Source organism: Pezoporus wallicus, unplaced genomic scaffold (assembly GCF_028554395.1).
Source record: "Pezoporus wallicus isolate ANWC-B61680 ecotype Strahan unplaced genomic scaffold, APGP_CSIRO_Pwel_v1 contig_11996, whole genome shotgun sequence".
Taxonomy (NCBI): domain Eukaryota; kingdom Metazoa; phylum Chordata; class Aves; order Psittaciformes; family Psittacidae; genus Pezoporus; species Pezoporus wallicus.
This window is the reverse complement of record NW_026641627.1, coordinates 486,502-514,089: the sequence shown is the minus strand read 5'-3', so window position 1 is coordinate 514,089 and position 27,588 is coordinate 486,502. Positions and strand designations below refer to the sequence as shown.

The window sequence follows — 27,588 nt, the reverse complement described above, 5'->3', positions numbered from 1 at the left end:
GAATGAGAGCCCCAGAAGGAGCATTAGATCACACTGGTTATTGGTCTTGTTAAGAAAACCAGTCCATTAAATGAACACACTTGGGTAGCATGAACCTCCAGCAACGAAGGACATGCACAGCCCTCCCCAGTGAGCTCCTGCTAATGAAATAAAGCCATTGGAGGGCCGTGAGTGACCATGCACCACAGCTGGGCGATGTGTTTAACAGGTCCCTGCCGGATTGCACATGGAAGGTCTCTCAGAAGCCTGTAAAGCTCACAGCAGCCATCAGCAGACTCTCAAGTGATGCTTTTTAAATCCTGAAGTGGCTGTTTGAAAAACAACACAAAAATACCAGCAGACAAGAGGCCGTGCTTAGCACAAATGGAAGAACTGAGCCCAAGGGACCACCCAGCGCTTCTCCTGCCTGAATTGTCTCCTCTTCCCAGTTGCTGTGAAGTTTCCCAGCTCTTCCCTGCTCCATCACCTCCTGCCCAGAATTCACTTCAGCAGCATTTGTGACTCTCACAGATGCATTCAGGTGTGCATGGTGTGAGCTGGGCTGGGCCCATGTCACTGTTCTGACCTTCTCACCACAGGTAACCCTGGAGAGAACCATCCCCATCTGCCTGTGGCCAGGCTCAGGGTCCCTTTGGCGCATCCATGGGTTTGGGTTACTGCCATTTAACATGTTTGAGCAGCTCCCAGCTGTCTAAATAGGACAAAGAACTTACACAGAGAAGGAGCAAGCAGCACTGAGGGAACACTTGTGAATGTAGCTCCATAAAATCCTCCAACAAACATTATTAAAAGAACAATTAACATTACTGGGAACAGCCATCCGTTAAATACAGGTTATTGCAGAACTACGTGGTGCAAAGCCTGCTTTGTTGCTCCATGGAGGGGACAATACTGGGTGCTGGAGCAGCCAGCCTGTTTCCAGACCTACTTGTGACTGCAGGGCCTCAGCACGCATGTGAAGCATCACTTCTAGCTGGGATGTCCAGCACAGACTCAGGACACATCACCAGTGTTCAGTGATGAGGCAGTGCTCCCCTGGATAACCGCCTCTATAAGCAGTTCCTGCCTGGAATAAGACTGTCTCCGGCTAGCTGCATTAGCCAGGCACGAATACCCTCTGCTGCCGAGTACTTAAAGCAGAAGGACGGCTCCGGAAAATAAAGCTGCTCCTGTAGCGCGCCTGCAGGGATGACAGCATCCAATGCCAGACCTGTGAAGGTGGAGCCACCCAGAGGTCCTTCTCCTTCACTGAAAACCATTCTCTGCAAAGTAGAAACTTTCTCCATCCAAATCCTAATGGTAACGTTTGCTTTAAATCACATGAAGAAGCCAGTGCTCTTGCCAGTGATGCTCCTTCTCCTTGCAGGAACCTTCACAGTAAAGACAGCTCAAATGCCCCCTTCCTATCCCCAGATATTTTTGGGGGGGGGGAAAGCTGTGAAAACTCCCATTATAACCACACTGCTCCTGGAATTTTGCCCTCACAAGCTTCTTACCAGTCAGTGGCATTATGAGCAACTTTCACAGTAAAGGAAGAGCCCCACAGGTAACTCTTGTCATTTCCTTCTCCCCCTCACTTCTTGCCTGCTCAAATGTGAGATCCAGCAGGGGCTGCCTCATCTTGCAACCATGCTACAACAAACACGAGCACAGCCTTTTTGGTTCCAGTCTGTGGAGCCCCTTCAGCTGAGGGGAAGAAGAGATGCTGGAGCCAGAGCCCAGTGGGCACAAGGCAGACCTGGCCAGGCTGCAGCTGCACAACCCATTTGCGCAGCACCCCGCTATCAGCTCATTCCACGTGAAGGCACAAAGCTGAAACCCACCGAGGCAGGCAGGACCACATACCCAAAGCAGCCACCCCGACAGGCTGCCTGTATGGATTTTTCCTCCTATTGATTAACCCATTTGGAGTTGTTTATTTGTATTAAGGCTGCCTTGCAGCTCATTTATGTTCTCTTAATGAAGCCCCCGCAGAGGCAATGCCTCCTGCGCATTAATTACAGGCTCCGGCACAGTCCATGCTTTATGGAGCATCCTCCCACCCATGCTCCAGCTCCACACTGTGGTTTGTACTACACTTGCCTCCTTGGGATAGGCTCCAGCACTGCCAAATCTCAGCCATGAAGCAGGACAAGAGGTGCACGGGGGAGCATAAACAGCTCTGGAAGAGCTGAGCACATTGGGAAGGAATGACCATTCACAACACATCCCTTTTATAGTAGCAGGGCTGCAGGATAAGCCACTGTCGTAGCTTCATTCGACAATGAACAGCAGTATCAGAGGCCAAAGATTTCCTTTTCCAGGGAAAGGAATGAAGATGTTCCATTTCATCTTTTTCCATATTCCAGGAGCTCGGTGCCAGCCACTCCATCTGCAGCAGCTGGCACAGTCCATGTCCAGCTGTCAAAGCAGCAGCAGAAATAAATGCTCCTCCAAACAAAAGTGGTGCACCTCTAAGAAACCCTGAAAAAATCACTCCTGGTAGCTGTTAGACACACAAATACCAAATGGATATCTATCATTTGTTATTTCTGGATTACAAAAATAAGGGTATGATACCAACAAACAGTAGAAAAGCTTAATAAAAAAAGAACTGAAGCAGGATGCACACAGAAAGACTGGGATTACCACAAGCAAATAAGCAAAAATTCAACTTATCATTAAGCAGTAGAAGTGACAGCAGCAAGGAAGAGCTGCTGGTTCAATAATTAACCCTGAGCTCACTTCAGATTTAAAACCACAGCACCATCAAGCTACAGAGAGTCACTGATTGCTTTCCACAGCCTCCCCACCTGCTCCCTTTCATCTTTAGTCTGCATTTAAAGGACAAGAGCAGTTGAACAAGTGAACACCACCTCTACATCTCTGGGTAACAGCAAACATTAGACAACCTTGGTGATAGTCAAGGTCTGCAAGCACTGATGTCATGGGAGTTAAAGCATTGCTGAGACAGCTGCCACACAAAACCAATTTGAACTGCAAAGCTACACTGTGCGTGCTCATCAGTGATGAGATGAAGTCACCAGCAGCAATCCACCTGGAAGAAGACAGAAGTGGTCTGTCTGCTTGTTTGGTTGCTGCAGAGGAGGTGGTGGAGATCACATACAACACTGCATGAATTGGCAGAGCAATATGTGCCATTTCTCTTCCCAATAAAAAAAGGTTGTACCCCCATACTGGGACAGGAAGGAAGCCTCAGGTGCCACATTCCACATCTATGAACTTGCAGAGTCGACAAAACAAGAAACAACTCTCTTTGGTGTAGTGCAGGAAAACAAAGGGACCCCACAGAGGATACAGATCAGTCTCAAACCTCTGTTTTGGTGGATGTTACTGAGCCTAGGTTGGAAGTGAAAGATGGAGTAGCAGCTCTCAGGGTTGAATATACTTACACTAGGCTTTGCATTGTAAATGTAGCATGCAGTGCATCTCTGGGGGTGTCCAGTGGTCAGTTCATGCCACTGCTCGTTCACACGTGATTAACCTCAGCTAGGGCTAAGTAGGGCCCATGCTCCAACACAGTTTGCAGCGAAAGCGAGTCACAGGACAGGAATGATGTGAGTTTGCCCCAACTCTGGCAGCTGGGCAACTCTCCACATAAGCAGGAGGCCAATGTACCTCATGCTTCAGTGCCACTTCACAACTCACCAAAAGCTGCTTGTCCTGACCCAAATTCATTGCTGAATCAGTGTTGCAAACACATCACATATTACAGTTCGTTAGCTTTCAGTAATGTGTGTTTACACACACACAATCTCTTTTGCTTTCAGATCACTGTATTCATCTTAGCTGGAAGAAGGGGTAGTGTCATCATAACCATAGCTGGCCTGGGGCTATATAAGGGCAAGAAAACATTCCTTCTATTACATTTTACCACTTTCCTTTTATACCCTCCTTCTTGAGGACTTCAACAGGAATAACGGCACTCTTTTCCCTCGCAGATTTAAACCCTCCCTTACAAACATCCAACACAGATTGTTTCACATGTGCCAGCTTCTCTTTTCCCTCAAAGCATGCAATTGAATCATGTAATGCAGTTGAATTCTGAACACCTCAAACAGTATTTAGCTGCAAGTTCACTGCTTATTTCTTACCTGACCAAGGGACTGTGTCCCCAAAGGCACTTATTCTGTGGGTTTAATAGGAAGATACTACCTCTCCCTACTAAACCCTTGCAAACAGGAGAAAAGCACAAAGGAAGTACAATTACATTCTCTCTCTCAGTTGCTAGAAGTATAGTTCATTATGGGAACCCAATGATTGCACACTTTGGAAGCTAGTTTTCAGTTACTGTTATTGAGATTTAACAAAGACACACTCAAATTAATCTATCCCTCAAACAAGTGCCAGGACAGCCTGCAAAGCACTTGTACTGCCTGGTCTGCAGCCACAGCTCCTCTCTTGCTTCCAGCCAGGCAGGTCTCAGGCTCCATGCTCCTTCGCTGCTTACTACTTACATAAGTGACTGGTGTTCTCCTTCAGAGCAACAGAACCAGTCATCAGCTTGGTGCAAAGAGCTTTCTTCAAAGCTGAGACCATCCATTACAAATGATTTGTCCAGTTCGACACTGGAAAGACAGCACTGCCTGTGGATACAGAGAGGAAGCTTTGGGCGAGATGGTTTAGGGGAAGGTATCCCTACCCATGGTGGGGGGGTTGAAACTGGATGATTTTAAGGTCCTTTCCAACCCAACTATTCTGTGATTCTGTAACATGAGGAAAGCACAGCCAAACTACCATACAAAAGTTCTCAGGGGTGGTACAGACAAGGAAACAAAGCACCACCCTTGCCAAATCAGAGTAACCTCCCCTAAGGGCCTGTGGTCTATATGGAGATCATTATTTTAAATGATTATGACAGACCAAGACACCAGAATAACGGAGTGCAGAGGAAAGGGAGGAGAGGGAAGACACAGCACAGAGCAGTGGGTGAGGCTCCTGACAACTGATTCCTGTGGTAAATTCCCAGTTATCTGAACACCTCATCACATACCTTCTTCCCAGAACACACTGTCTTGCCATGTGCTGTTCTACGAGCTGTCCTTGGATGTCACACTTACCATTGTGGTATTACTTCTGGGGACACTGGACATCCCGATGAGAAAGAAAGGGCAGTGTCACTGTATCATAAGCTTTGGCTAAGTAACAGAACAACTCATTTGTACAGATATTTTCTGTTGGAAAGGGTCTCTTGAGATTTATTTTGAACTATAAAAGGCTAACAAACAGTATTAGACATGCATACAGACAAGCTCCTGAGGCAGTATAACAGCCAAGAAAGTAAGAAGTGAGTGGTAGGGTTAAATCCCTCTGCAGCTCTCAGTAAGCACCACAGGTTTTCTTATACCCTCCCTGTGGGGAGCAAGAAGATACTGTCACCAGTGACAATCCATAAGATTTCTAATTGTATCAAAACAGAGGATCCAGTTCATGTAGAAGTCTGACCTTTTAACTCATGCTGGCTCTTCAAGACTGGGTGACTACAGTCCAATAACTCTACTTCTTGTTACTAAACTGTTAATTTTCTTTTACATAAGGGTCAACAGGATGAGCAGTAACTACAAAATGCTTTAACAGAATGGGAATAAGATACCCCAGTATTCGGGGTATGTAATGGAAAGCATTTTATTGTGGTTTTGAGTCCCCCTCCATAAGGAGGACCCAAATCAAATGATTTATTGATCATTGCAATAAATCACAGTGAGAAACATAGGCATTCAACACAGTTTTGAAACTGTTGTGGCTACACCCCTGTAATCCCAGCCTATGAAGAACAGAACTTCTTAGTTCACAGCCAGGGTTGGGGCTGTCAAAAGCTGCTCTGACCAGTTATGTGGATTTCCACTCCTTGCTCAGAAGGCATTAAATCAGAGCAACAAGGGCTTCAAGTGTAAACCACAGATGCCCTCTAGACAGGGTGTTCCCTCCAGGTCAGGACCAGAAGGACAGGATCTAGTGGTCAGCTAAGTACTGAATGAGATGGTACAAAGAGCTAGGCATGAAAAAGGTGGTGTCCAAAGCAGCCATATGACCATATCCAAACTCTTCCAATAATTCAGTCTCCTGGAATCCTGCTGGGTTTTCCATATCTGCTTCTACAGCAGAAAGAGGAGTCAGGCTCAGGAACAGACTTCAGGAAGCTGGTGAGGCTGGAGAAAATGTGGAGAGGAGTTATTTTAAGAAGCAGTTTATTTGTAAGCAAGTGTTTTTCTTAGTCCACCTGCACGCCCTCAGGAAGTTCTACCACGACAGGAGCGCAGTCATCAGGCTCTGCCTCAAAGTCCCACTTAAATTTCTTCGTTAGGTGAGCCTTGAATTTTTCTGCCTTTTTCCTTAGGGTCCCATCAACAGCAGCGCTGCACGTGCAGGAAAAGAACACCTAAAAGAGAAGAGGTCATTAAGAACTCAGCCACTGCACAAGCTGGGCATCTCTTTCCTACAAAGAGATCATCAAGAAGATGCACCAGGAGTTTTAGGTTAGGCCACTGGTAAGGGATCTCCCACCCTGGGAACCACTCCAGCTTTGGGGCTGCCTAAACAAAGCCCACACTTCTCCTCTCATCCCAGAGCTAAGACAGACATCCTGTCTTCACTCCACCAAGTCAGCATAAGGAGTAGTTGCATTAACGCAATCACTTTCTTTGAAACAGGGGTATATTTGTAATTAAATATGTACCAAAGAATTATGAAATATGCTTAACTGCAAGTACAGAAAAAATTGTGAGCAGGAAAACAAAAAGGAAAAAAAGGAGGACTTTTTTCATGGGAGCTGGCTGGGAAAAGTCCAGTTACACCCTCACAGCCGCTTCCTTTTGCACAGGGCACTGAAATCTGCACTGACCTCTAAACGTGGCTCCCCTGCATCACCTAAACACATACAAATTTATGAACTTTTCAAAGTCACAGCTTCTGTGAGCACTTTGAGAGTTAAAGCACCTGCGTATGTTTAAACTGGGCATTTAGCCTGACAGCCCATCTCTCACCAGCCTGCCCCTGCTCCTCTTCTGAGCCAGAATTCATTTCCATAGGAAGAAACTTGTATTTCAAAGCCAAAAAAAAATATCATTGCACAATGGAAGTGAAGGGAAAACCCTCTGGGGGAAAAAGGAGGCTCTTACTTGAGAGAGACCTACTGACAGCTGAATAAAACATTGACAAGAGCAGCAAAGTTCGTTGCTTTGTTGATGATCATTTGCCTTTTCCTTGTTCATTCTACCATGAAACTGCCCCTTTTTAACAGAGCTGTGTTACACAGCAAGGCTGTTATTACAAAATCTAACTAAACTATTATACTTCCCACTTCTCCTGCATAACTGCAATTAGTTATTATTAGTTATATGTTATTTCTTCCCCCCCCCTTTGAACATTGTTAGGGCTGCATACTCAGTGAAGGTTATATTGTACTCTATTCACCTTGGATCAAACTCCAAAAATAAAGTTGTGCTCAAAGCTGAGCAAAAGCTAACACAGATAAACTCTCCACGCACTAAGGCTAACAGACTTCTTAAATCCTATCAATGCCCTAAGCTCAATAAGGTTTCACTGCAACTTCTCTGCATACTAAGCAGACCGCCCAAGCTGACCAGAAATCAGCATCATCAGTCTTTTACGGCAAAGTTTTGCTTTTTGTGTTAAAGAATGAATGGCATTTGAGAAAAAACAAACAAACGGGCACTATTTGCAAGGAAAACATAAAAGACACAGTCCCCAGTCTCTGCTGTGGCCATCTTCATTAGCTGTTCCTCTTGTTGCCTTATTTTGCTGGCTTCTCCGCATGCAGACTAACTCAATTTTATACTGCATTAGCCTCTTCTAGGCACAGCTTGAGCAGATCAAACTCTGAGATGACAAGCAAATGGCATCTCTTTGGAAATAACATAAGGAAAAAGTAAAAGCAAACATGTGTGTGCTTAGATAGGCTCATTAGCTCCCACGCAGCTCAACAGTAGCTTAATTGCTTTCACAGCTTCTTCGATGCCCTCTCCTCCCACTGCCATCTTTCAAGAGGCAGCAACAAACATACCTGCAAGGTGCTGGTTAAAAAGTTGTCGTGGGAGACAATGTCCACAAAAAAATCCGCTGGGATTTCACTAAGCTGGTGATACAGCACAGAAATCAGATTGACGTAAAGGTCTTGATACTTCCTTATGGCATCTTCAGATCGGCACAGGATGTTTAAGAGTCTTTTCCAGTGCTCAAACGCATCATATACGTTTCCAATCAAGAAGCAGATGAAAGCAAACTGCAACTCAGCTGTGCATATTCAGAAAAGGAAAACAAAACACATTAGAATGAAAACATACCCAAGGTACGTGTCCTCTCAAAAACACTGTAAATGATAGCATAAATCTCTGGGTTTGCCTTTCACATGTGTATTCTGCCCTTCCAGATTCTGCTAATAGCAATCAATGCTCCACAGACTACTCCCTAACTCTCTGCTCCTCAGCTGGAGGAAAAGCAAGGCATAACTGGGCACATCCACCTGTAACTGTAATTATCACCTTCAGAGACTGACTTTACAGGCAGAATAAACAGCAAACCAAGGACTGTCATCTGCACTCTCAAAATAACACCCATATAGGAAGTCACACATTGCTGTTGCTCTGCAAGCACTGAGTCTACCTGTACCCAGGTTTCTAGAGCCACATAGGAGTGAAAATGCTACTGCCCCAGATCAGAAGGGCTGTGGGAACACTGGGGGAGGAGAGTTAACATTAACAGATGTTATCCCTTATTGAATTAAGAGCCAAGGTTCTGCTTGCTGGATACCTTAGCATCAGCTATTTTGCCAGACTGATGGCATCACCATTTCCTAAGGTAATTCATCCTTTGCATAGCCTAAAGTTGTCTTTGATGATTTTGATAAAGAATAAATTGCATAACATTAACATAGAAAAACTGGAGAAAGGGAAAACCAAAGGGTTATTGCAAACCTCAGCAGAACCAATGCTGCAGCTTGGCCGTGGTCCCAAGCCCTCCCTCCATCCTGCCACGAAACAAACCCCCCCTCCAGGACTTCCGCGGATTTGATATTTATGGGTATCTCAACTTGACAAAAAAGCCTGGCAAGTAACGGGGACCCTGCAACCGGGAGCTGTAGCCCCCCGCTGGGGATGTCCCCCTGCTACAGGGCTGGCAAAGCCCTGACGCTGCCACAGAGAGTCGCCAGCAGCACAGAGCAGAGCTGCCACCGCTCCAGCCAGGCAGGGACTGGGCACTGCTGGGAGGCAGGTACCACCCGGCAGCACCCCGAAACGAGAACAAGGATCTGAAAACGGTGACTTTCAGCCCCATTCAGTGCCCCCGGTCCTCAAGAGGTTCACTTAACTGGTGCCAGGCAACAGGCCCCTTTTGCACAAGATGTGGTTGCTGCTTTTGACTTAATTTGAGACAATCTGGGTCAGTGCCCAGAAGCAAGAGAGGCAGCTCTGGGCACCGAGCAGCGCATCCTCACCAGCATAACGGGAAGCAGCCCTAAAGCTGCTGAAAACTCCACAAATCGCAATTCAGAGACCTCAGGGCACCGGGGCCCACAGCACAGGAGCAGGTTTCATCTGGGGCCCTGGTTTTACAGAGAAATGACTTTATCCTCCCAAAGCACGGGAGCAGTAACCGTGCAATGCGCGGCACTCACCGAGCAGATCCCGAGGCTGGCTGGCGTACCGCTGGCTGATCACCTTCTCCAGCGCGTAGCTGAGGTCCATGCTGTGCCTGGTGATCTCCTCCGGCGTAGCACCATCGGGGTACATCTGCTTGGGCAGCTCCGTGAATCTGATCTCGGTACCGGCTCTCGGCTTCATCTGGGGCAGCCGCGCCAAGCCCTCGGCGTAGCTCCGGCACTCGGCATCGACGGGCGGCAGGCGCTGCTCGGCCCGGTCCCTGGAGAGCCTCCCGGCCGCCACCGGCAGCACCTCGGAGAAGGCGCAGATCTGCCCGCTCTCCGGCTGCAGCTTCTTCATCGCCGCCTCGCTGATGAAGCTGGTGAGGGAGACCCACTTCTTGAGGGTCTCGTAGGGGTACGGCCCGAGGAACGGGTCCAGCTCCCGCAGGTTCTCCCTGAAGGCCGCGGCCTCCTCCGTGCCCGCCGGCGCCAGCTCCACGGCCTCGCTGCCGGCGTCCCAGCGCAGCACCCGCAGGTCCCGGCGCTGCAGGCTCAGGAAGAAGCCGGTGCGAGGCCCCGTCTCCCGGCCGCCCGCCCGCCCCGCGCTGCAGTGCAGGAAGTGGACGCCCGGCGGGATCATCTTGACGCCGCGGAACCTGGGGCCCACGCTCCAGGTGCTGTAGTCGATGCCGAACTCGGTGCCCGCGGGCACACCCAGCACTACGACTGCGGCGCCCTCCAAGAAGAGCTGCCGGGCTAGGTCGGGCTCCAGCCGCGGGCCCGCCATGGCCCACACAGGAGACGCCGCTACCGGCACAACCGGTACCTCCAGCCCGCTGCCGCCGAGCTCCTCCTTAAAAAGCGCCCGGGCGGCACAGCCGTTCCGGGTGCGCCGGTTCCGGGTACAGTCGTTCCGGCCCAGCCCCGGGACCCGCAGCGGGCGTCCCTGCCCTTCGCTGCCCCCCAAAGCCGAGAGCTGAGCGTGCCCCTCCGCGGCTGCCGGCTGCGAGCCAGCGAGCCCCGTGGCTGGGCAGAAGGACGGGGGTCCTGCCGCGGACAGACGCACGGAGACCCCCGCAGCGGGACAGACGCCCTCCTAGCACCACGTCCTCCCTCCCAGGACGACAGAGCCATGCAGAGCAGAGTCCTGCATTTCCATGTGCAGAGACCGTGATTGCGCTTCCCCCCTCTCCATCCTCTTGGGAGGAAAGAGTGCGCTGAGGCCTCAAGCTGATTTAGCATCAAACACATTTATTTCACTTTTATTGAATACAAGAACAGTGAGCACACACGCATACACCACCAAGCACTGAAAAGGAGTATGACCAAAGGGGGGGGAGAGGGAGAACAAGGGAAAAGGAGAGTTAGTGAAGGAACAACAGAGCGTTGCGGTTGGTTGGTAAGGTGCTTCTCAAATAAAAATAAATATTATTACTGTTACTGTCATTGTTACTCATGCAATCGCAGGCCAGGTTTGGAATGAGTCTGTGGGATCAGGTAAAAACAGGCACTCGTGTCTCCCACCCCTTTCAACAGAAAGGTCCCGGGAAGAAAGCAAGCAGTGATCAGCTATCTGAAACAGAGCAAGGGGATGGGCAGGCTGGGGGAGCGGAGCCCACGGGGGCCTCAGGTGGTGCTGAGCAGCAGGAACCCCACACCTCACCCGCTGAACAAGCTGGGAGCTTTTTCCTATCCTTTTTCCTTGTGTTTTTCTCTACAGTTTCTAAACACCGTCACCCACTGAACACACTGCGGAAGCCAGGGACTGCATCTGCTCACTCCAAACGTAACTCACTTCAGTCCAAGCGCACATCAAGTCTAACTCTGTAAGGCCAATCGTTTGAACAGGAACCTTCAGTTTCACAGCTACACGATGTCAAAAGCAAGTATCTAGCTTCACAGCAGCCTCTGGTTGGGTCCTAAAGGTGTCCAAGCCAGGTGGGCTCCTCAGAGCATGGAACACGCAGTGTGCTGAACACCAGCACTGTTGCACAGACCCCAAGTCCTCCACCTCCCCGCCTCTCTCCGAAAGTGCCACTGCTGATTACAACTGGTTTGGGGGTATTGGGAAAAGAGAAAAGCAGGCTCTTCACAACTGCTTGCACTCTTTTGGTTGGGGGTCTGGTCTCTAACTAAAGGCGCTTGGATGGAAGCAGGGGAGACCCTCACAACCTGCAGCACTGGCACCAGCCAGCAGTAATGTTCTCTTCCCCAGCAGCCTGTGCTCGTGCCTTTCACGCCTGCAGGAGAAACCTCTGCCAGAAGAACAGACTTTACAGGGACGTGGTGGTGAACAGCGGCTGCCAGGGAGCAGGCTCTCTCCTAGGACAGCAGAGGCAGTGAGCAGGAGCTGCCCACATCCTTGCAGCGCAGGCTCTCCTGCTCTCTGTAATCCTCCGAGCCACTGCAGGACCTGGCAAAATGCACCTGTTTCTGGGCACAGTCTGTGTGAGGGGTGGGAGACTAAAGGCAAAATGGTGCAGAGTCATGGGCCCTTCTGTTTCCGCAGGAGCTAGAGACGATTCCAAGAAGGAAACCCGTTTATTTCCTTTACTTTCTCATTTTGGTTCCAAGTCTACCCTAACTGCCTGGTTCACAGTGTACAAGGCCCTGGGCTTGGCCCATGATCCTCTTCCAAAGGCAGCCATAGAGGAAGCATGTGGCCAAGGGCCGAAGCTGGGATGAGTTGGGGGAAGGCATCTCCACTGACATCTCCTCCATACACACCTTCTTATGCAGAGGGCCAGGGCTCTCTTGTCCAGCCTGGGATGCTGGGGACACTCTGAGGGGATGGAGACAGCTCAGTCTTTCCACTGCCCATCCATAGGCAGGTCCGGGAAGGACTGACACCACCCTGCCACCACTGTCACCAGCCACAGTGCCTCGGGCAGCCCTTGCCATCACACCCTGGGTAGCAGGGGAGGCAAAGCAGAAACAACCCCTCTGCCTTCAACCCTACTACAAAGCTCAAGTAACTTCATTACTGGGATCCAGAAACAAAGCAAAACCACCCCAACCACCGGTACGGCTCATTGGGCTGGAGGCAAGCGATGAACGCAGTCGTGCGGCTGCCACCTTGCTCTCAGCTGATTCCCATAGCTCTGGGAGAGGGCCAGGGAGATGAATGCCTACAGCTGCTGGAGCCACAGCCTCAACCTCCTTCCCTGCCCATCCAAGTCACCACTGACCCTCCACATCCAACCACCACGCATTGCAGATCAGCCGGCGGGACACCTCCCATCTCTCACCCTCTTCCCTTCCTCCCCAAATCCAGCAGCGGCTGAAACCTTCCCCGTTCTCTTCTTGCAGGACTTGGAGTCCCACGTGTGATCCAAGAGTCTCAAAATACACCAACCACGGTCCATCAACGAGTTAATAATTTAAAAATGTCATCATATTTACCAGCACTGTTGAATTATTTCAGTATTGTTCCCTCCCTCCCCCCTCGTTATATATAATAATATACATAACTTAAATGCACATCCATATGAAACCCCTACAGCCTGCTTCTTTATAAATGAGAAACCATATACATATCATTTGTTTTGTTTGAAATGAAACCCCTTCTTAAATACCTTCAGAGAACAAGAGGTTGGACAAGTGCACAGAGGAGAAGATAAGGAAGGGAAGGGGAAGAGTTAACAGAACCCCAAAGGATGCAAAAGAACCAGCATGGAAAGAGAAGGGCAAAACGACACTTGTGAATCAGAAAATAACTCTAAGGTAATAAATTCAATGTTTTTCTCTCTTCTTTCCAGAGGTGGGGAATGGTTTTGCTTCTGCTTGTGGTTTTGTTATTTTATTTCAAGTTTGCTTATTTCTTGCTTTGTTGCAAAGCAGTTTTCCTTTCCATTCAGTGTGCAACAAATGAACTCATGATTGTGTATCCTTTAATGTAACATGCAAGATGGTGGCTTATTGTTAACAATATTCTTGTTATTATTATGATTTGATTTCTTTTTTTTAATCTTATTTTATCACCAATCCAGTAAATTCTTCAATTTATCTGCAGAGGGTTGGCTTTGTTTGTTGGTGGTGTTGTTTGCTATTGTTTCCAGCATATAGCAGCAGTGCAAGGATGCATTTTGTTTCCTGGTTTTATATATATATATATGTATGTATGTATATATATATATATAATATATTTGCTATTCCTTTGTTAAAAATTTTTGTCTCTCGCCATGAACATTGCAGCCAGGATGTCTATGTCTTGCTGACAAATCCAGCATGAAGGCTCCTTCTCCGCTGTTCTCCAGGTTTGAACACAGGTGCTGACTTCCATGAACATGTTGGTCAAGATTCCTGTACAAGGCAGATGGAAATGACCACTCACGGGGTGCTCACTGCTGCAGCTATAAAAGGGCTCCTCTTTGCATGAGGACACTGGAGAGAGGAAATTTGCAAACACCTGGGGCCACACTTTGCACTTCATTACCAGGAGCTCTGGGCTGGTGTTGGTGTAGATGTTGGTGTGTTGGAGATAAAGGTGAGTCACTGCTCCCTTACTTTAAGCCATTCAGTTAAAATTGGGCATCTCCCTAAGTGATGCAGAATTGCCTGGGCTCGTTTGTAGTATGGGATAGAAGGTAAGATTAGGCAGATGCAAGAGCCTCTTCTGACCCTCCAGGCTGCAATGGAGCTGGTCACTTTTCCAAGCTTAAAAGCTGCCAATCAAAATCCACAGATGATAAAGAAACACAAACCCACAATTCCAAAGAGGCCTCTCAAAATGCACCTGCAGCCTCACTGGTGACAGAGCAGTGAAGCTTCCTTCAGAAGCTCCCCATCTCTCCACCATGCTCCTCTGCTCCCCAGCTGCTCTGACACAGGGCACTGTGCCACCACCAAAGAGCTGTGGCAACCCGGCTGATGGAGGAGCAACAGGGTCAGAGAAGGGGGTAGGAGTGGGCAGGACTCCTGAAGCTTTGCCCTGGGGAAAAATGTCTGGGGCTGTGATTGCTCTGGGGAGGTGCAAACCTTGTGTGCTGCTGCCTGTACATGTGTGTGTATAAACAGACAGCCTGGGGATTTGAATGGGACTGAGGAAACCTTCCTTTCTGCAAACACTGGAACCGCTGGCTGAGAGCTGCCACCCTTAGAGCCCAGGAGCAGCAACCTTTACCAGCCCCTGCAGCTGGTGGGGACCAGAGGTGTCTGCCCAGTTACATCCACCCTGTACAGCAGATCTAAGTCATACCTGGTAACTTGTTCACCTACCTGAGGTTTCTTGTCCCGTTCCTCTGGAGAAGGTTCTGTTTCTCTGTATACCACAGCTTTGGTTACCAGCATGTCAGGATGCTGTAGTTTTGCCTCTTTGATTGCTAAAGCCAGTGCCTAGAAACCAGAAGGATGAAATCATGTATCATCCCCTCCCTGAACTCTGGTCCACTGCTCTCAGCCAGGCAGAACCAGCAGAGAGAAAGCAGCTGGAGCAGAGTGGGATTCCAGGAGGACACTGATGCAGAGGTTCAAAGCTGAACCCATTGTAGCCTGACAGAAGAGGCCACCAGGAAAATGACCTATGGCCCTAGAGAGGTGTGTTGATCTCTGTTATTTTATCATAAAACTTTGCCACTTTCTGTTCCTCTATCATGGAGGCAGATGCAGAATACCATCACTTGGAGTGAGTCTACCTGGAGTGAGACTGCTGGAAAGAGAGGAAGGACCTGGGTCACTTGGGAGTATTTCAGCAGAGAAAGAGCAACTGGAAATGTGTTTTAAGGAAATATAAAGGTGTCCCATCACTGGCTTTGTGCTGGCACCTTTACTGCTGCAGCAGGCACTAGTGGGAGCTGGGCAGGAACTTCACATGGTGCCACTGCACCCCATGGGGACCTGCCAAACAGAGCTGGTAGGTTTGGGGCCTCAGGGGTCAGTTTGTGGAGAGAAGGAGTAAACGGGTACAAGGCAGAACCAGAAGCATGTGGTGCTGCAGCTGGGGGCAGCCAGAGCCGGGCAAAGCCAGGGTGTCCTGCTCCTACCTGGTCCTGGTCCACGTCTTCATCTCCTGTGATAATGATGCGCTTCTCTATTCGGGTCTCAGAAAACCCTCCTTTCACAGTCTGCACAACAAGAAGGAAAGCACTCACCCACAGCTGTCCCCACAGAGCTCCTGCTTTCATTCATGTGCAATTCATTGAGAAATGAAATGGCCATGGGTGAGGTCCACTGATGTAGCCACATCTCCTTCTTTTCCTACTATACTCCCCCTTGCCTGCACCACTTCAGCTCTAACAAACCCAATAAACCCCACACTAACACAGCTCCCATAGCTGACACAAGGTGAGATACTCCAGCACTGGTGCTGTGGATTTCTTGGGCCAGGGGTACCTGGGATCTGGCTCTAGGCACATATGGAAACATCCACCCCAGTTGCACGGGCAGGGACCTTCACACGCGCTGCTGCAGCCAACTCAGAGTCCCTTCCACTCCCTGCCCTCCCAGCCTACCAGCAGGTAGAGGTGGGCACAGCCTGTGTTCACAGGGTGGTGCACGGGTGATGAACACCCAATACATGGCTGTCCTTGCCTGCAGTTCCACATGCTCATGCCTGGCTGGGGTATGGGGCACTCAGAGCAGGTATTGGGATGCTGTGCTGGCTCACCATCCCCCATGGGACAGCATATCCTTTTTCAGCTTGTAAGGAGAGGGGTGTTTTCTGCTGTACCAACCACAATATAAATCCCCCCACACTCAAATCCCAGTGACTTGCATCAGCCCCTTGGAGCTGCTCTTACCTTGGTAACGTGGGTAGTGGTGGAAGTCGAGAGGGTTTCCGCAGTGGCACTGAATATGCTGGTGAGCACGTCCTTCCCAGCAGAGCCGCTGGTGATCTACAGGACAGAGAGCAGCAGCATCAGTGGGGTTGCCATGGGGGAGGCCCCAGTGCTGCCTCCCAAAGAGCTGCGACCTTCCTAATGGGATGCAACTACTGAGCCAAGCACAGGAGGGGAGAGAGTGGTAAGGGAAAAAAACACTGCACTCTGCTTCCAACCGCACATGGGTTTGGGGGGACGAGGGAGAGGTTCCTGCAGCTACTCCAAGCCCAGAGCTGCAGGAAAGGGTTTCTGCAGTAGGGAGGTGATTTCATGGCTGAGTTTCGCTCTTCCCCATCCATCCTCAGGGCCGCCTTAACTGCAGAGCTCTAAGGCTACCTTTAGCTTTGTCCTCTGGGTATGTTCTCCCTGCACAAGCCTGGGGCGTTTAGCAGGGCTTGATGCCATCAAAATGAGGCAATAAAGTAGGAAAACTCATCCCACTATAGACTTCTTCAGGGACTGTGCTATTTGTTAGACATTATCCTCCTGCAGATGCTCAAGGTGTGTATCTAGCACAGGAGAATGGCCACAGGCAGCGAGTGCCCTCCATCTTGCACCCCAACCTTCTGAGCATCATTTCTCTCTTCCCAGTAACAACACAGGGTGCCAGTGCTGGCAACATAGGAGGGGGCCCTGTGGGACCAGCCCCATAGGGCTGCTTCCCTCCCTCCCCACCACTTGGCCGGGCTGGCGGTGCCATGTTCCCCCCTCACCGGTGAGAGGGAGCGAAGGTCTGTCGTGGGAACGGCCCCTTTCCCAGCCTTGGTGCTGTGATCCTGAAAGAAGAGCAGACGGGCACATTGGCTGAGATGCAACACGGGGCAAACACAGCAGATCACATCCCCACAGTGGGGCAGGGTCCCTCCCAGCACAACTGGTCCCAGTTGCCCTCACTGGAGCAGAGGGACTGCAGGGTCCCCCCCCAAGTATCAAGGGGCCAGCCCCACTTACTGCCTCTGCGGTGCCAGCGTGAGCAGTGGCTGTGGAGTCCCTGCTGCCTGGGGTGCCTCCTTCCACCTGCAGAGGAAACCTGGTGAGCCTGGAGGTGCCAGGGACAGGGTGACACAGGGACACTGTGGCTGTCCTTGCTGCCAGAGGGACATGGGGCCACGGACATGTGTACTGCAGCATGCATGGTGGCTGTCACCCTCTGGAGATGTCCCCATGTGCCAGTGCTGCCTGGCAGCATGGCAGATGGGACCAGGGATACGCATAGAATCTCCCTGGGCGGGCTTTGATTTGATGGTTTGGGGAACTGGATGATCTTAATATCCTTTCCAACCCTCACCATTCTATGATTCTATGACTCCAGCAAGACAAGGGTGAACGGGGGTCCCCGACTGCCCCATTCAGCCCCTGCCCTCCCAGTGCTGTTGCCTGAGGACAGGTTTTGCTGGACTGAGGCTTGGCAGAGCCATTGAGAGCAGGGCTACAGGAGAACGCAGCCACATCACCTGGACTGCATCTGTGGTGCCAACCTGGTGGGGAGCAGAGCCGTCTGCTTCAGGCTTCTTCATGCCCGGCCCCTGGCTGATGGTCACAGCATCAGTTTTTGGGGCTGATGACTGCAGAAGAAACAAAACAAGTCAGGCACAGGGGCACGATGCCAACAGCCCTGAGCACTCCTTGTGCCCCATGAGCAGAGTGTCCCTGCTCCACTCCTCTAAGTGCCACACATGTATGATATCCTACAAGCACCACACCAAGCCCTACCTGGGCAAAGAGCGGACAGCTCTGGGCAGACACCAAACACAGTGCCCTCTGTGACTGATGTAGCCCAAATCACACCTGACGCTCTGTCCCTGGGGTTTTCAGGGACTTTTCGGATAGACACCATGGGTTAGGTCAAACTGGTCTTCAAAAGGTGGGAGAGACCCACCAAATCCATTTCACTCATGCCCTGCAGCAGGTTATGTTCTGGACCAGGTCCTAGCAGCTCCTGGGGTGTCAGAACCTTAGGGGAATGGAGACAGGTTTCCAGCACTCCCCTGCTACAGGAAGCTGGAGCTGCCAAGGGCTCCTGTGCAGGGAATGCTCAGCATCCCCAAACCAGCAGCTTTCCCTGCCTGGTGCCAGCCATGGGGCACCATGGAGCTGATCACCCATACCCATGTACCCGCTGTGACTCTGGAGCCCACAGTGTCAAATGCTCCTCACAAGAGTTTCCAGGCTGGGTCTAATTCAACCCCCCTCTAATTCTGCAGCTTCTTCCTGGCTCCAGGTCTGGACTCACCCTGGCAGCTCCAGGCAGCTTTCGGGACTTACCTGCCAGGGCTGGAGCACTGCCCTGGCAAGGACAGGTTTTCAATGCGATACTGTCCTCTCCCTGAGGCACACATGCATGCTGCATGCATCTGAGCCCTCTCATAATCACTCCTGGCATTGGAGCGACCCTCCAGGAGCTTCGGAGCAGCTCCCACAAGCTACTCCGTAAATCCCTCCCAGCCAAGGCACGACCAGAGAGGTCAGTTGGCAGCACAGTGCTCTTCACTACACAAATTGGTCACTAGCTTCATGCAAAACACAAGGACAGAGCCGTTGGTTAGTGACACGTGCCCACCCCAGCTGCTGACATGCTGTAGTGGTGCGAGGGACGGGGTATGCAGCCAAACACAGGGGATTAGGAGACGACGATGACTTCTCCTGCTTAGCAGATGCACAAAACACACGACAGAGCCATGCAACACAGATGAAGGTGTACACCAGTGGAAAACAGGAACCTGGGGATGTCTGAAAGCTAGCATGCTCTTCCAAACCAGCATGGAGTGCATGCCAGTGAGGCAATACCAGGCACGAGGACAAGGAACACGGAGGCATGATGGCACTGAGACAGTCTTGGTGGAATGGCATCCCTGTGTACCTCTAGCTGGGAGGCATCTGGCCTGGGCTGGGAGACCTTCTCCCCGCCTTTGACATCCTCTTCCAGTCCTGGAACTACTTTGTCAATGTCCCGGAAGGAAACCAGGCCTTCATCTTCCGTTTCACTCTTGTCTTTGTCCAGCTCGGGCAGGCTCCGGGAGATGTCCTCAAAGGCTGTGCCGTGGAAGTCACCGATCACTGTGAAGTCCACCTCTGCTTCCAGGCTGGAGGTTGAACTGACCGTGATGCTGGAGCACTTGCGCTCGATGGCCAAGTGGTTGTCCTTCAGAAAGACCGAGTCCTTCTCCTGGTCCTGCTCCTCCTCGCCGGTGTCGCTCTCGGGAGCCCTGTGCCGCGGTGGCTTAGCTCTCTCCTCTGTGCCCTCCCTCAAGCCCGCTCTCTGAATGAGACACAATGGTGGAGACAGACGGAGACAGTGAGCACCGCGCGGCATGGCAGCGCTGGCAGTGCCGACAGGGAAGAAGGGAGGAGGAGGAGGAGGAGGAGGAGGAGGAGAAAGAAGGCTGCAGCAAACATCACAGAGTAGAGTCAAACACAACTCAAGCATGGAGACTGAAACCTTTCTGACAGCAGCGACTTGGCAGGGGCAGGGTGGGGATGGAAGGGTTATTCAATCTGACTTTGCCAATAGTCATTGGTAATCAATCATCTCAAGGGTCAGTCACACAGAAAAGCTTGGCCAGCTTGGAGGCATGTCAGTGCACCCGGTGGAAGCAGATGTACGCAAAACAACAGGTCTGCTTAAGAGACATTCAGAAACAGCTGAGACGCCAGTGCTATTGTACATCAGTCAGGTTGGGCACTCGGAAACAAACAAAGGGAAAGAAAGAGAGAAGAGTTTGAAAGGAAAGGGCCCCGTCAGCCACGCACGGTGGAGGAGAAGCAAAGGAGTGTGCCAATTCCACTGAGCAGGTGTGGGGACCCATGGAGCATCACCCCAGGGAGAAGGACCAACCCCACCAACACAACGGCTCCAGAGGCACCACACAGCTGGGGTGAGCCTTAGGGATGGCCTCGGTGAGGGTTTGGTCAGTGTAATTGACAGCACGCTCAGAGCCAAGGGATGACCACTCTCCATCAGCTCTTCTTCAGACATGGACATACCTCTCAACTCCACCATCAGAGGGTACATCTGCCCTCGCCACACTTTGCCATGAGAAATCTAGAGCCATTGCTGGACTTTGCATCTTGCTCTAGGCAGTTCTCCCTTAGGAACAGCTCTAAGGACACTGATGCCACAGGAAACCCACGGCCTGGACTCTGGGCCAAGTGTTTGCAACCAGAGCCACCCCCCAGTGAGCCAGGCTGTGCTGGCACAACCTTTCCTTGGTTCTGCTGGAGGTTGAGAGGTATGAGAAACAGGGTGTCAAACAAACTCAAGAGGAACACACCTGCATACATGTTTGTGTGTGTGTGTGTATAAATATATACATAACAGCTCTGCAAAGGGGAGAGGAGCTGGAAGCACACAGCCCTCAGCTGGTTAAGGTGAGCTTTCATACTACAGTAAAGCAGTTAGTAAAACAGCACTGAGACCTGGGAGACCACTGGAACAGCAGTCTTTAAATTCTCTTCTTTCAGGCTGGATTTTATTGACGGGTCAGATAAATCCTTTTCTTCCCCACTTGGTTCCTGAGATTTGCTCTGGATTAGAGAAAAGGGTTAGTCGTAAGGAAACAAACTCTACAGGAGCCGATCTAGTGCTTACAAGAACGAAGAAAGCTATTTCATCATCCAGCCACCAGCTTGCCCAAGACAGGGGAGGGTGGGTGAGGCCGGCGAGCTAAGCAAGAAGGGATATCAACGTAAGAAATGCGAGGGTGAAGCTGGAAGCATGGGCACGCTGCTGCTGTGTGTGTGTGCGTGTCTGGGACAGTCACAGCTCCTCCAGCCACCCCCCGACTCCCTTTCTTGCTCCTGGACATGAAGCTCTGGTGCCCGCTCTTGGGTTTAGCGAGGGGCATTCTCCAGGGAGCCAAGACGTTGGGAGGGGGGTGTCACAAAACAAAAGCCGATGAGCCAGCTGGCCAGCGGGTCTGCGTTCAGCAAAGAAGCCTGACCACACACACATACATAGGACAGGGGATGCAAAGCAACTGCTGTCAGTCAATGGATGTGTGGGGAGCCACTGGACATGATCATAAAGAGCCACACAACATGCGCATGAACTTTCCGTCCGGACAGTTCATTGGAAGAGTTACCACGGCTTCCGCCAGTGTGAGTTCACAGCCAGAGTCAGGGGAGGCCAGGTCAGCACTGTCTTCTCCTTCGTGCTCCACAGAAACATTGTCCTTCAGAGACAGAGCCTGCGAGGTGTCTCCTGAACCAGCCCCTTGCCCAAGGGCTGAGGAGCCCACACTGGATACAGGTCCCACCGGAGCCACAGGCATCGCCAGACCCATCTTCCCCATTGCTTCTGCTGCTGTCTCGGCTTCAGGCATAGACTCTTGGTCTTCCTGGGCTGCCCTTCGCTCCTCTTCGCTTTGCTCAAACATCTTAATCTTAGAGGCCACGGAGGTTTTCCTGTAGCAGTCGCTGTCCTGACAGCTACCTGAGGCCACATCTCCGTGCTCCTGGGACACAGCTCCTGTCCTCCCAGCCGTGCACAGCAACGACCCAGACTCTACTGGATGTGTCCCACTGCTCACTTGCAGCTCTTCCCCGCCTTCAAAGATCAAGGTAGAGAGCCGGTACGTCTTGCTTCCTTGACACAGTCCTGCTACAGGGGCGTTGGAGTGTAGGACATCAGCATCTTCTTTGGGAGGGGACTTATCCTGTGTTGGCTGCCCCAGGGCAAGGTCACTGTCCCTGGCAGTTTCTCCTACTGTAGGGCTCCTGCACTGCAGACCTTGTCCTACATTAAACTCCAAGTCCCAGGATGGCTCCTGCACTTTGGGATCTGCAGTGTGGAGCAGCCCTTCAGCCATGGGACCCTCTTGAGGCAGGTCTCTTATTATGGTCTGTTGTTCTGGTTCTTCTGCCTTGGCAGGCAGCTCTTCTATCCAAGGGCTTTTGTCATGGGACAATTCTTCCATCCCACAGCCTTCATCTCTGGTCAACTTCCCTGATGAGAGCTCTTTTCTCATGGGCTTCTCCTCCTGGAGTGGCTCTTTTGTGGCAGGGACTTTGCTCTGGGTTGCCCTCGCTGTGACAGGATTAACATCCTGGGCCACTTCCCCTGTGGCCGGGTCTCTGACCTGGATGGGCTCTGGTGCAGCATCTGTGCTTTGGGGTACTCCTTTTGCGACAGGACTTGCATCTTGGCATGGTTTCCATGCAGTGTCTTGGGGTTGTTCTTCAGATTCAGGATTGGTGCCCCAGGGTATTGCCACCTCTGATACAGGGCTCACATCCTTGGGTGCTCCTCTGCCTACCACAGGGCTTGCTTCTTTGCATGCCCCCTCTGCTGCAGAGTTCACATCCTTGGCTATGGCCACAACTCTCACAGGGCTGGTGCCCTGGGACACATCTCTGGCCTCAGTCTCAGTGCCTGGGGCTGGCTCTGCAGGGACAGGGGTGGACTGATGAGGAAAGGACATAGGGGCAGGAGAGCTGGGTTTATCCCCCTCTGACCCTGCAGTGGTGTGAGGACGGCCCTGCTCGGGCACAGCTGATGGAGGCGACTGGGTCTCTATCTCTTCCATCTGAAGAACCACTCTGGCACTTTCTTCCTTGTCATCAATTGTTCCTAAGAGCCCCTCCGCTGCCATGCAGATATGCGGGCTCTGTACTGGGCTCCCTTTGTGCTCCTCAGCCCCATGGCCATCCCCTGCCAGGCCACACTGCTTCGAGCCTCCCACTGGACTTCGATCCTTATCCTCTGGTCCCACCTCTTGGGAACTCAGTAGGGCTTCACCTCCCTCGGGTGCTCCGCAGCCTGTCAGCACAGCAGAGGCTTTCTCTTGCTGTAAGGGCAGCCCTTCCTCCTGCCCCGTCCCATCCCAGCCTGCCCAGGGTTGCTCCAGTGCTTCGGCAGGTTTTCCAGACGCTGCCCTGTGTTGCTGACTTGCTGAGGACAGGGGTTGGAACCCATCTCCTGCAGACACCATGTGCCCACATCCCTCCCTGGGTGCATTCACAGCAGCCTCTTCTCTTTCCTCCAAGCCCAGCCATGCTCCAGTCTCCGAGAGCAGGTTTTTACTGTCCTTCTCCTCTTCCTCCGGATCTCCCAAGTAGATGATCCTCTGGGTTGCGGAGGTCTCCGAGCTCTCGTCATTAGCCTTCACTTTGATTTTAATGAGCTCTGTGGCCGGAGCTCTGGCCTCCTGCTTCCTGCAGCCTGCAGAGGCACGTTCCTTGGAGAAGAGCTCGCTTTCCCCCTGGGGAGGCTCTGGCCCCACAGTCTTGGCCCTTTGCTTCTCTTCGGGCTGCTGACGTGGCTTGGGCAGACCCGGCTCACCGCTGGTTACTTCCTTGCCCTGCTCTCGGGGCTCCTCTTTGCTCTCAGCTGGCAGGCGCTCTGCCTTCAGGCTGGGCTCCCCCATGGTTTCCTTCTCACAGACCTCATCCTCCCACACAGACTCAAAATCCTCGGGACTAGCGATCATCTTTGCTCTCATCCGGGTATCAAGGGCTGCATCTGCTGGCTCTTCCTGGCCTGCCACTTCCTTGGCTTTCCCTCCTGCCATCTCCACCTTGGATACGCTCGTGCCCATTTTCACCTCTGAGGTACCTGCACGTGCTTCTTTCTTGACTCCCAGAGCTTTCCTTAGAGCTACTGCTTCCACTCTAGGAGTTTCTCTCTCTATAAATACCCAATGCTCCGAGCCCTGCATTGCAATTGGAGCAAGAAGAGTTAGCATCAAACATACTTTACCTAACTGCCGGTGGCTGCTGTCAGGAGTAACAGAAAGCTGATCTGCCTCGGACAGGGATGACTAAAGTATTATTGTTCATGCAAGAGTTGAGGCAGGGTCTATACAAAGAGCTTGGCAACTTGTTGATGGAGAGCAGGGACTGAAAATAAAGGGGCTGATGCTGTGACAGGGACTGAGCCCTTCTATTCTCTCCAGGGACCATGTTTTGCTCTGGGTGGTGGCTCACTGACATATCTGCAGCTTTGCTAGAAACAGGAGTGGGAGCAATGCTCCAGCAGACGCATTAACAGCCACCAGGGCATCTCTCAACTGGGACTCCCCATCTGACTCCTGTTTTCAGCTGGAGCTGGCAATCTCCATGAGCAAAGAGTGAGATTTCACTGTAAGGAAAGGTCTGTGTTTTGAGTAGCTTCACTCTCAGCTTCATCCATGTGCCCTAAAACTATTCAACCTGCCAAAAGCACCAGCAAGAGAAAACACCACTTTTAGGCATCAGAAAGGCCCTTTTCCCTTCTGACAGATGCTGCAGCTCAGATTCACCCCAAAGTCCATCCTTCCTTTCCTGCTCTCCAGGGAAATCTCATCAGAAGCAATTATTTAGCTGAGGTTTCGGGCAATGCTGAAACCAAATGGTTCAGAAAATGTAACCTGTAAAAGGCTACCTGTGAAATGTAAAAGATGACCACAAGCTTGGCAACTGAGACAGCCATGGACCAGGCAAGGACCGAGCAAAGGTTGTGGAGCATCCTGCAGCAAGGACACAGTGGGTACGTGATATACCACACAGTGCATGCGTGCTGCTCCGCAGGGGAGGAAACTAGATTACTGTGCACTTTGTACCTTTGTACCTGTCCTGAAGGACACTAAAGATGTCACAAGAGCAAGAATAAAGCACTGCTAAAATTCAACCCCTTCTGGGGCAGAAGACAGAAAACAATCCATGAGAAGGCAGATTCACATCAATGCAGAAGCCCAGCAGCCTCCCCCAGCCACCCTACCCTAGGCAGCACACGCACAAAGGGCAATGCAGGGACATGGTTCTGCAGCGTTCACCGTGGGGCTGGCTCTGCCCATGACAGAATCATCATTTCTGCAGGCTGTGGCACCAGGATGCTCTCCGGCCCCAGTGAGGGGGGGGCTGGCTGCTTGCTCTAACTGGGATAAGGAATCCATTAAAAAGGCAGTGATGCCCCACGCAGGGGTGCAGGGTGAGTGTTTGGAGCAGTCATGCCCAAACTGGAAACCTAATAACTAATATTGAGTAAGGGGAAAAAGGGGGGCAAAGGGAAGTAGAACAAGAGGGAAGGGAAAGGAAGATGAGATTAGAGGAGAGTGAGAAAGGAGGAAAACCAATTACTAATGGAAGGGCTTCCACAAGGAAGAGAATCAGAAATAGCCAAAGAATCATAGAATCACAGGCTGGTTTGGACCTTGCTCCCTGCAGCATCACTCACACATGGCTCTCCAATACCCCTTCACCAATCACTGCCTGCTCTCCAGGTCCCTTCCTCCACACCTGCCTCCAATGTAGGTTTTAGTGCTTCCTAATCCATGGAAATGGGAAAAGAGGCAGCCAGCAAACGCCAGGAGCACTGGGTTGCACTGAGGTCTTTCACAGATGGGTTTTACCCATGAGAGCTAACTTGGCTGCTGTGCTAGACCTGCTGGGAAGCCCAGGCTGGCCTAGAACCAAGTCTCAAAGACCAGTTTTCTTCTGCTCTTGTCTATCCTGGGAAGCACCCACCACTGCGTGACATAAACCCTGCCTGCAAGCAGGGCTGAGCACCCACATTCCTCATCCCTGGGCTCTCGGATGACACTGAACTGAAGGCATTGAAGGCAGCATGACAAGTCCAACGTTTTTGATGCCTTCAGACATACCCTCCTTCAGGGGGCCTGGGGAAGTGTAACTGAAGCCAACGTGAGAGGAAAGCACAAGGGGTTGCTAAAGGCGGCTTGTAGCTGCCTGCTGACACGTGGAGCAAACACCCGCCTGTGCCATTGGGTCAGCACCGCCTCGGGAATCCCAGGTCTCCACCATGGCCCCCTCACCCAGAGCACAGCCAGCCTGGGGGTGACACCAGGGCTCCACTGGAAGGTCTCTCCCAGGGCCCTGTCTCACAGCCCAGAATAAACAGCGAGGGGAACAGATTTCACCTGGCCAGGGCTCCTGCCCATTGCTGGAGGGGACCCACCCAGGGAGGGCAGCAAATGGCTCGAGCTCTGCTCAGAGGGCAAGGAGCCACCTCGGCAGGCTGGAGGGCCCCATGGAGGGGTAAAACTGTGAGGGCAGGGCAGGGGGAGAGTGAAGGAGGATGGTGACAACCTCAGGAGAGGAGACAAGGCTTTTCTGCGTGAAAGACTCCATGCTTAGGGAAGCTCCGTGGTCAGATGCAAAATCGTCTAGGGTGTCCTCTTCTATCGTCTGTGCCAGCATGGAAACCCCAGCACCCACAGAGGAAAAGAGAGAGAAAGAGAGAGACAGAGAGAGACAGAGAGAGAGCGTGAGAAGGAATGAAGGAACAAATGGGTAGGTGGGTGGATGGATGCATGGATGGATAGATAGATGGATGAACAGAGGTCACAGCTATACCAGCTCAAGATGCTCTGTTTATATCTCTGCACTTCATATATTTGCTTGTAAAAGAGATGTGGGGTGAAGTCCTTCTTCCCAGGTCAGTGCTTTGATTAAGGGCCATGAGCTCACCTCTGCCTGGGTCTCTGGTCAGTGCTGGGGACCAGCAGGTACACATGCACACCATGAATCCCCTGCAGACAGCCCCTACCCAGCCACCCCAGACCCTCCTCGCAGCCCAGCCCCACATCCTCAAGAGGGGTTCCTGTGTGTGGATCCCCCCTGCCTGGAGCCATCCCCAGTGCAGTGGGCACAGGACTGGCTCCAGAGCCACCCTGGGGGAGAGAACACTACAGAGTGGAGAGCAAGCAGGGAGAGGGCACCCAGGCTGGTGATGGGGATGGCCTTGCCACACAATGCCCGTCCCAAGCCAACCAGGAGCCCAGCACCACAGAGCATCCATCTGTGCCCCATCCACACACCTCACACAGAACTGGGGGCTCCCAGCACCCCCAATTCCAGCTCTCTTCCTTTCACACTCATGGTCCCACCACAAAGCCAGCAGGGAGGACGTGTGTGTGCAGGATGTTGGTGTGACACCACCTGCCCCTCCACCAGGTCCCGGCTGGTGGGAGCACCATGGGCACCTCTGTGCAGCGCTGGGTCCTGCTCTGCTGAGGACACCACCCAGGCACAGCCCCAAGGTAGCCTTGCTGGTGGGAAGGGTGAGGAAAGCCCCATCTCATGGGGTAACAAAGCCACAGCCCAACTCTCAGGTCCCCCAAAACAGGGGAAGGACGAGAAGTTCAACACCAAGTGCCTGGGCACAAGGGGAGATCACTACCAGCAGTGTGAAAACAGTTAAACCCTTACAAAACTTGCAGACAACAGCCTGGA

General features: G+C 51.7%; 2 protein-coding genes across 10 annotated transcripts in view; both read right to left on the bottom strand.

Moving 5' to 3' along the window:
- Positions 1 to 5,607: 5,607 nt before the first annotated feature.
- On the bottom strand, positions 5,608 to 10,433 carry AAR2 (AAR2 splicing factor). Its single transcript, XM_057424658.1, has 3 exons — positions 9,635 to 10,433; positions 8,024 to 8,253; positions 5,608 to 6,379 (listed from the first exon to the last, which is right to left on the bottom strand). The coding sequence occupies exons 1-3, from the start codon at positions 10,386 to 10,388 to the stop codon at positions 6,212 to 6,214; spliced, it is 1,152 nt and encodes a 383-aa protein (XP_057280641.1). The 5' UTR covers positions 10,389 to 10,433; the 3' UTR covers positions 5,608 to 6,211.
- Positions 10,434 to 10,832: 399 nt separating this feature from the next.
- The window catches only part of EPB41L1 (erythrocyte membrane protein band 4.1 like 1), a 47,127-nt gene continuing 30,371 nt past the window's right edge, over positions 10,833 to 27,588 (bottom strand). For 3 of the 9 annotated variants that reach the window (XM_057424599.1, XM_057424603.1, XM_057424600.1), the window contains 11 exons: positions 26,443 to 26,541; positions 21,501 to 24,068; positions 20,836 to 20,943; positions 19,280 to 19,678; positions 17,874 to 17,984; positions 17,371 to 17,436; positions 17,133 to 17,195; positions 16,339 to 16,434; positions 15,583 to 15,663; positions 14,819 to 14,935; positions 10,833 to 13,903 (listed from right to left, as the gene is read on the bottom strand). In XM_057424599.1, coding sequence (XP_057280582.1) covers positions 13,895 to 13,903; positions 14,819 to 14,935; positions 15,583 to 15,663; positions 16,339 to 16,434; positions 17,133 to 17,195; positions 17,371 to 17,436; positions 17,874 to 17,984; positions 19,280 to 19,678; positions 20,836 to 20,943; positions 21,501 to 24,068; positions 26,443 to 26,541 — 3,717 coding nt within the window. In that variant the 3' untranslated portion in view covers positions 10,833 to 13,894. The remainder of the gene's footprint in view (positions 13,904 to 14,818; positions 14,936 to 15,582; positions 15,664 to 16,338; positions 16,435 to 17,132; positions 17,196 to 17,370; positions 17,437 to 17,873; positions 17,985 to 19,279; positions 19,679 to 20,835; positions 20,944 to 21,500; positions 24,069 to 26,442; positions 26,542 to 27,588) is intronic. The other 6 variants (XM_057424607.1, XM_057424608.1, XM_057424602.1 and 3 more) reach the window with 5 other exon arrangements.

What these genes read in the sequence shown, in the direction of transcription:
- AAR2 (XM_057424658.1), bottom strand. Translation starts at nt 10,388, where the DNA reads ATGGCGGGCCCGCGGCTGGAGCCCGACCTAGCCCGGCAGCTCTTCTTG. An exon ending in CCAGCCTCGGGATCTGCTCG is followed by an intron (nt 8,254 to 9,634) that starts GTGAGTGCCGCG and finishes GAATATGCACAG; the next exon opens with CTGAGTTGCAGTTTGCTTTC. An exon ending in TTTTAACCAGCACCTTGCAG is followed by an intron (nt 6,380 to 8,023) that starts GTATGTTTGTTG and finishes CTTCTCTTTTAG; the next exon opens with GTGTTCTTTTCCTGCACGTG.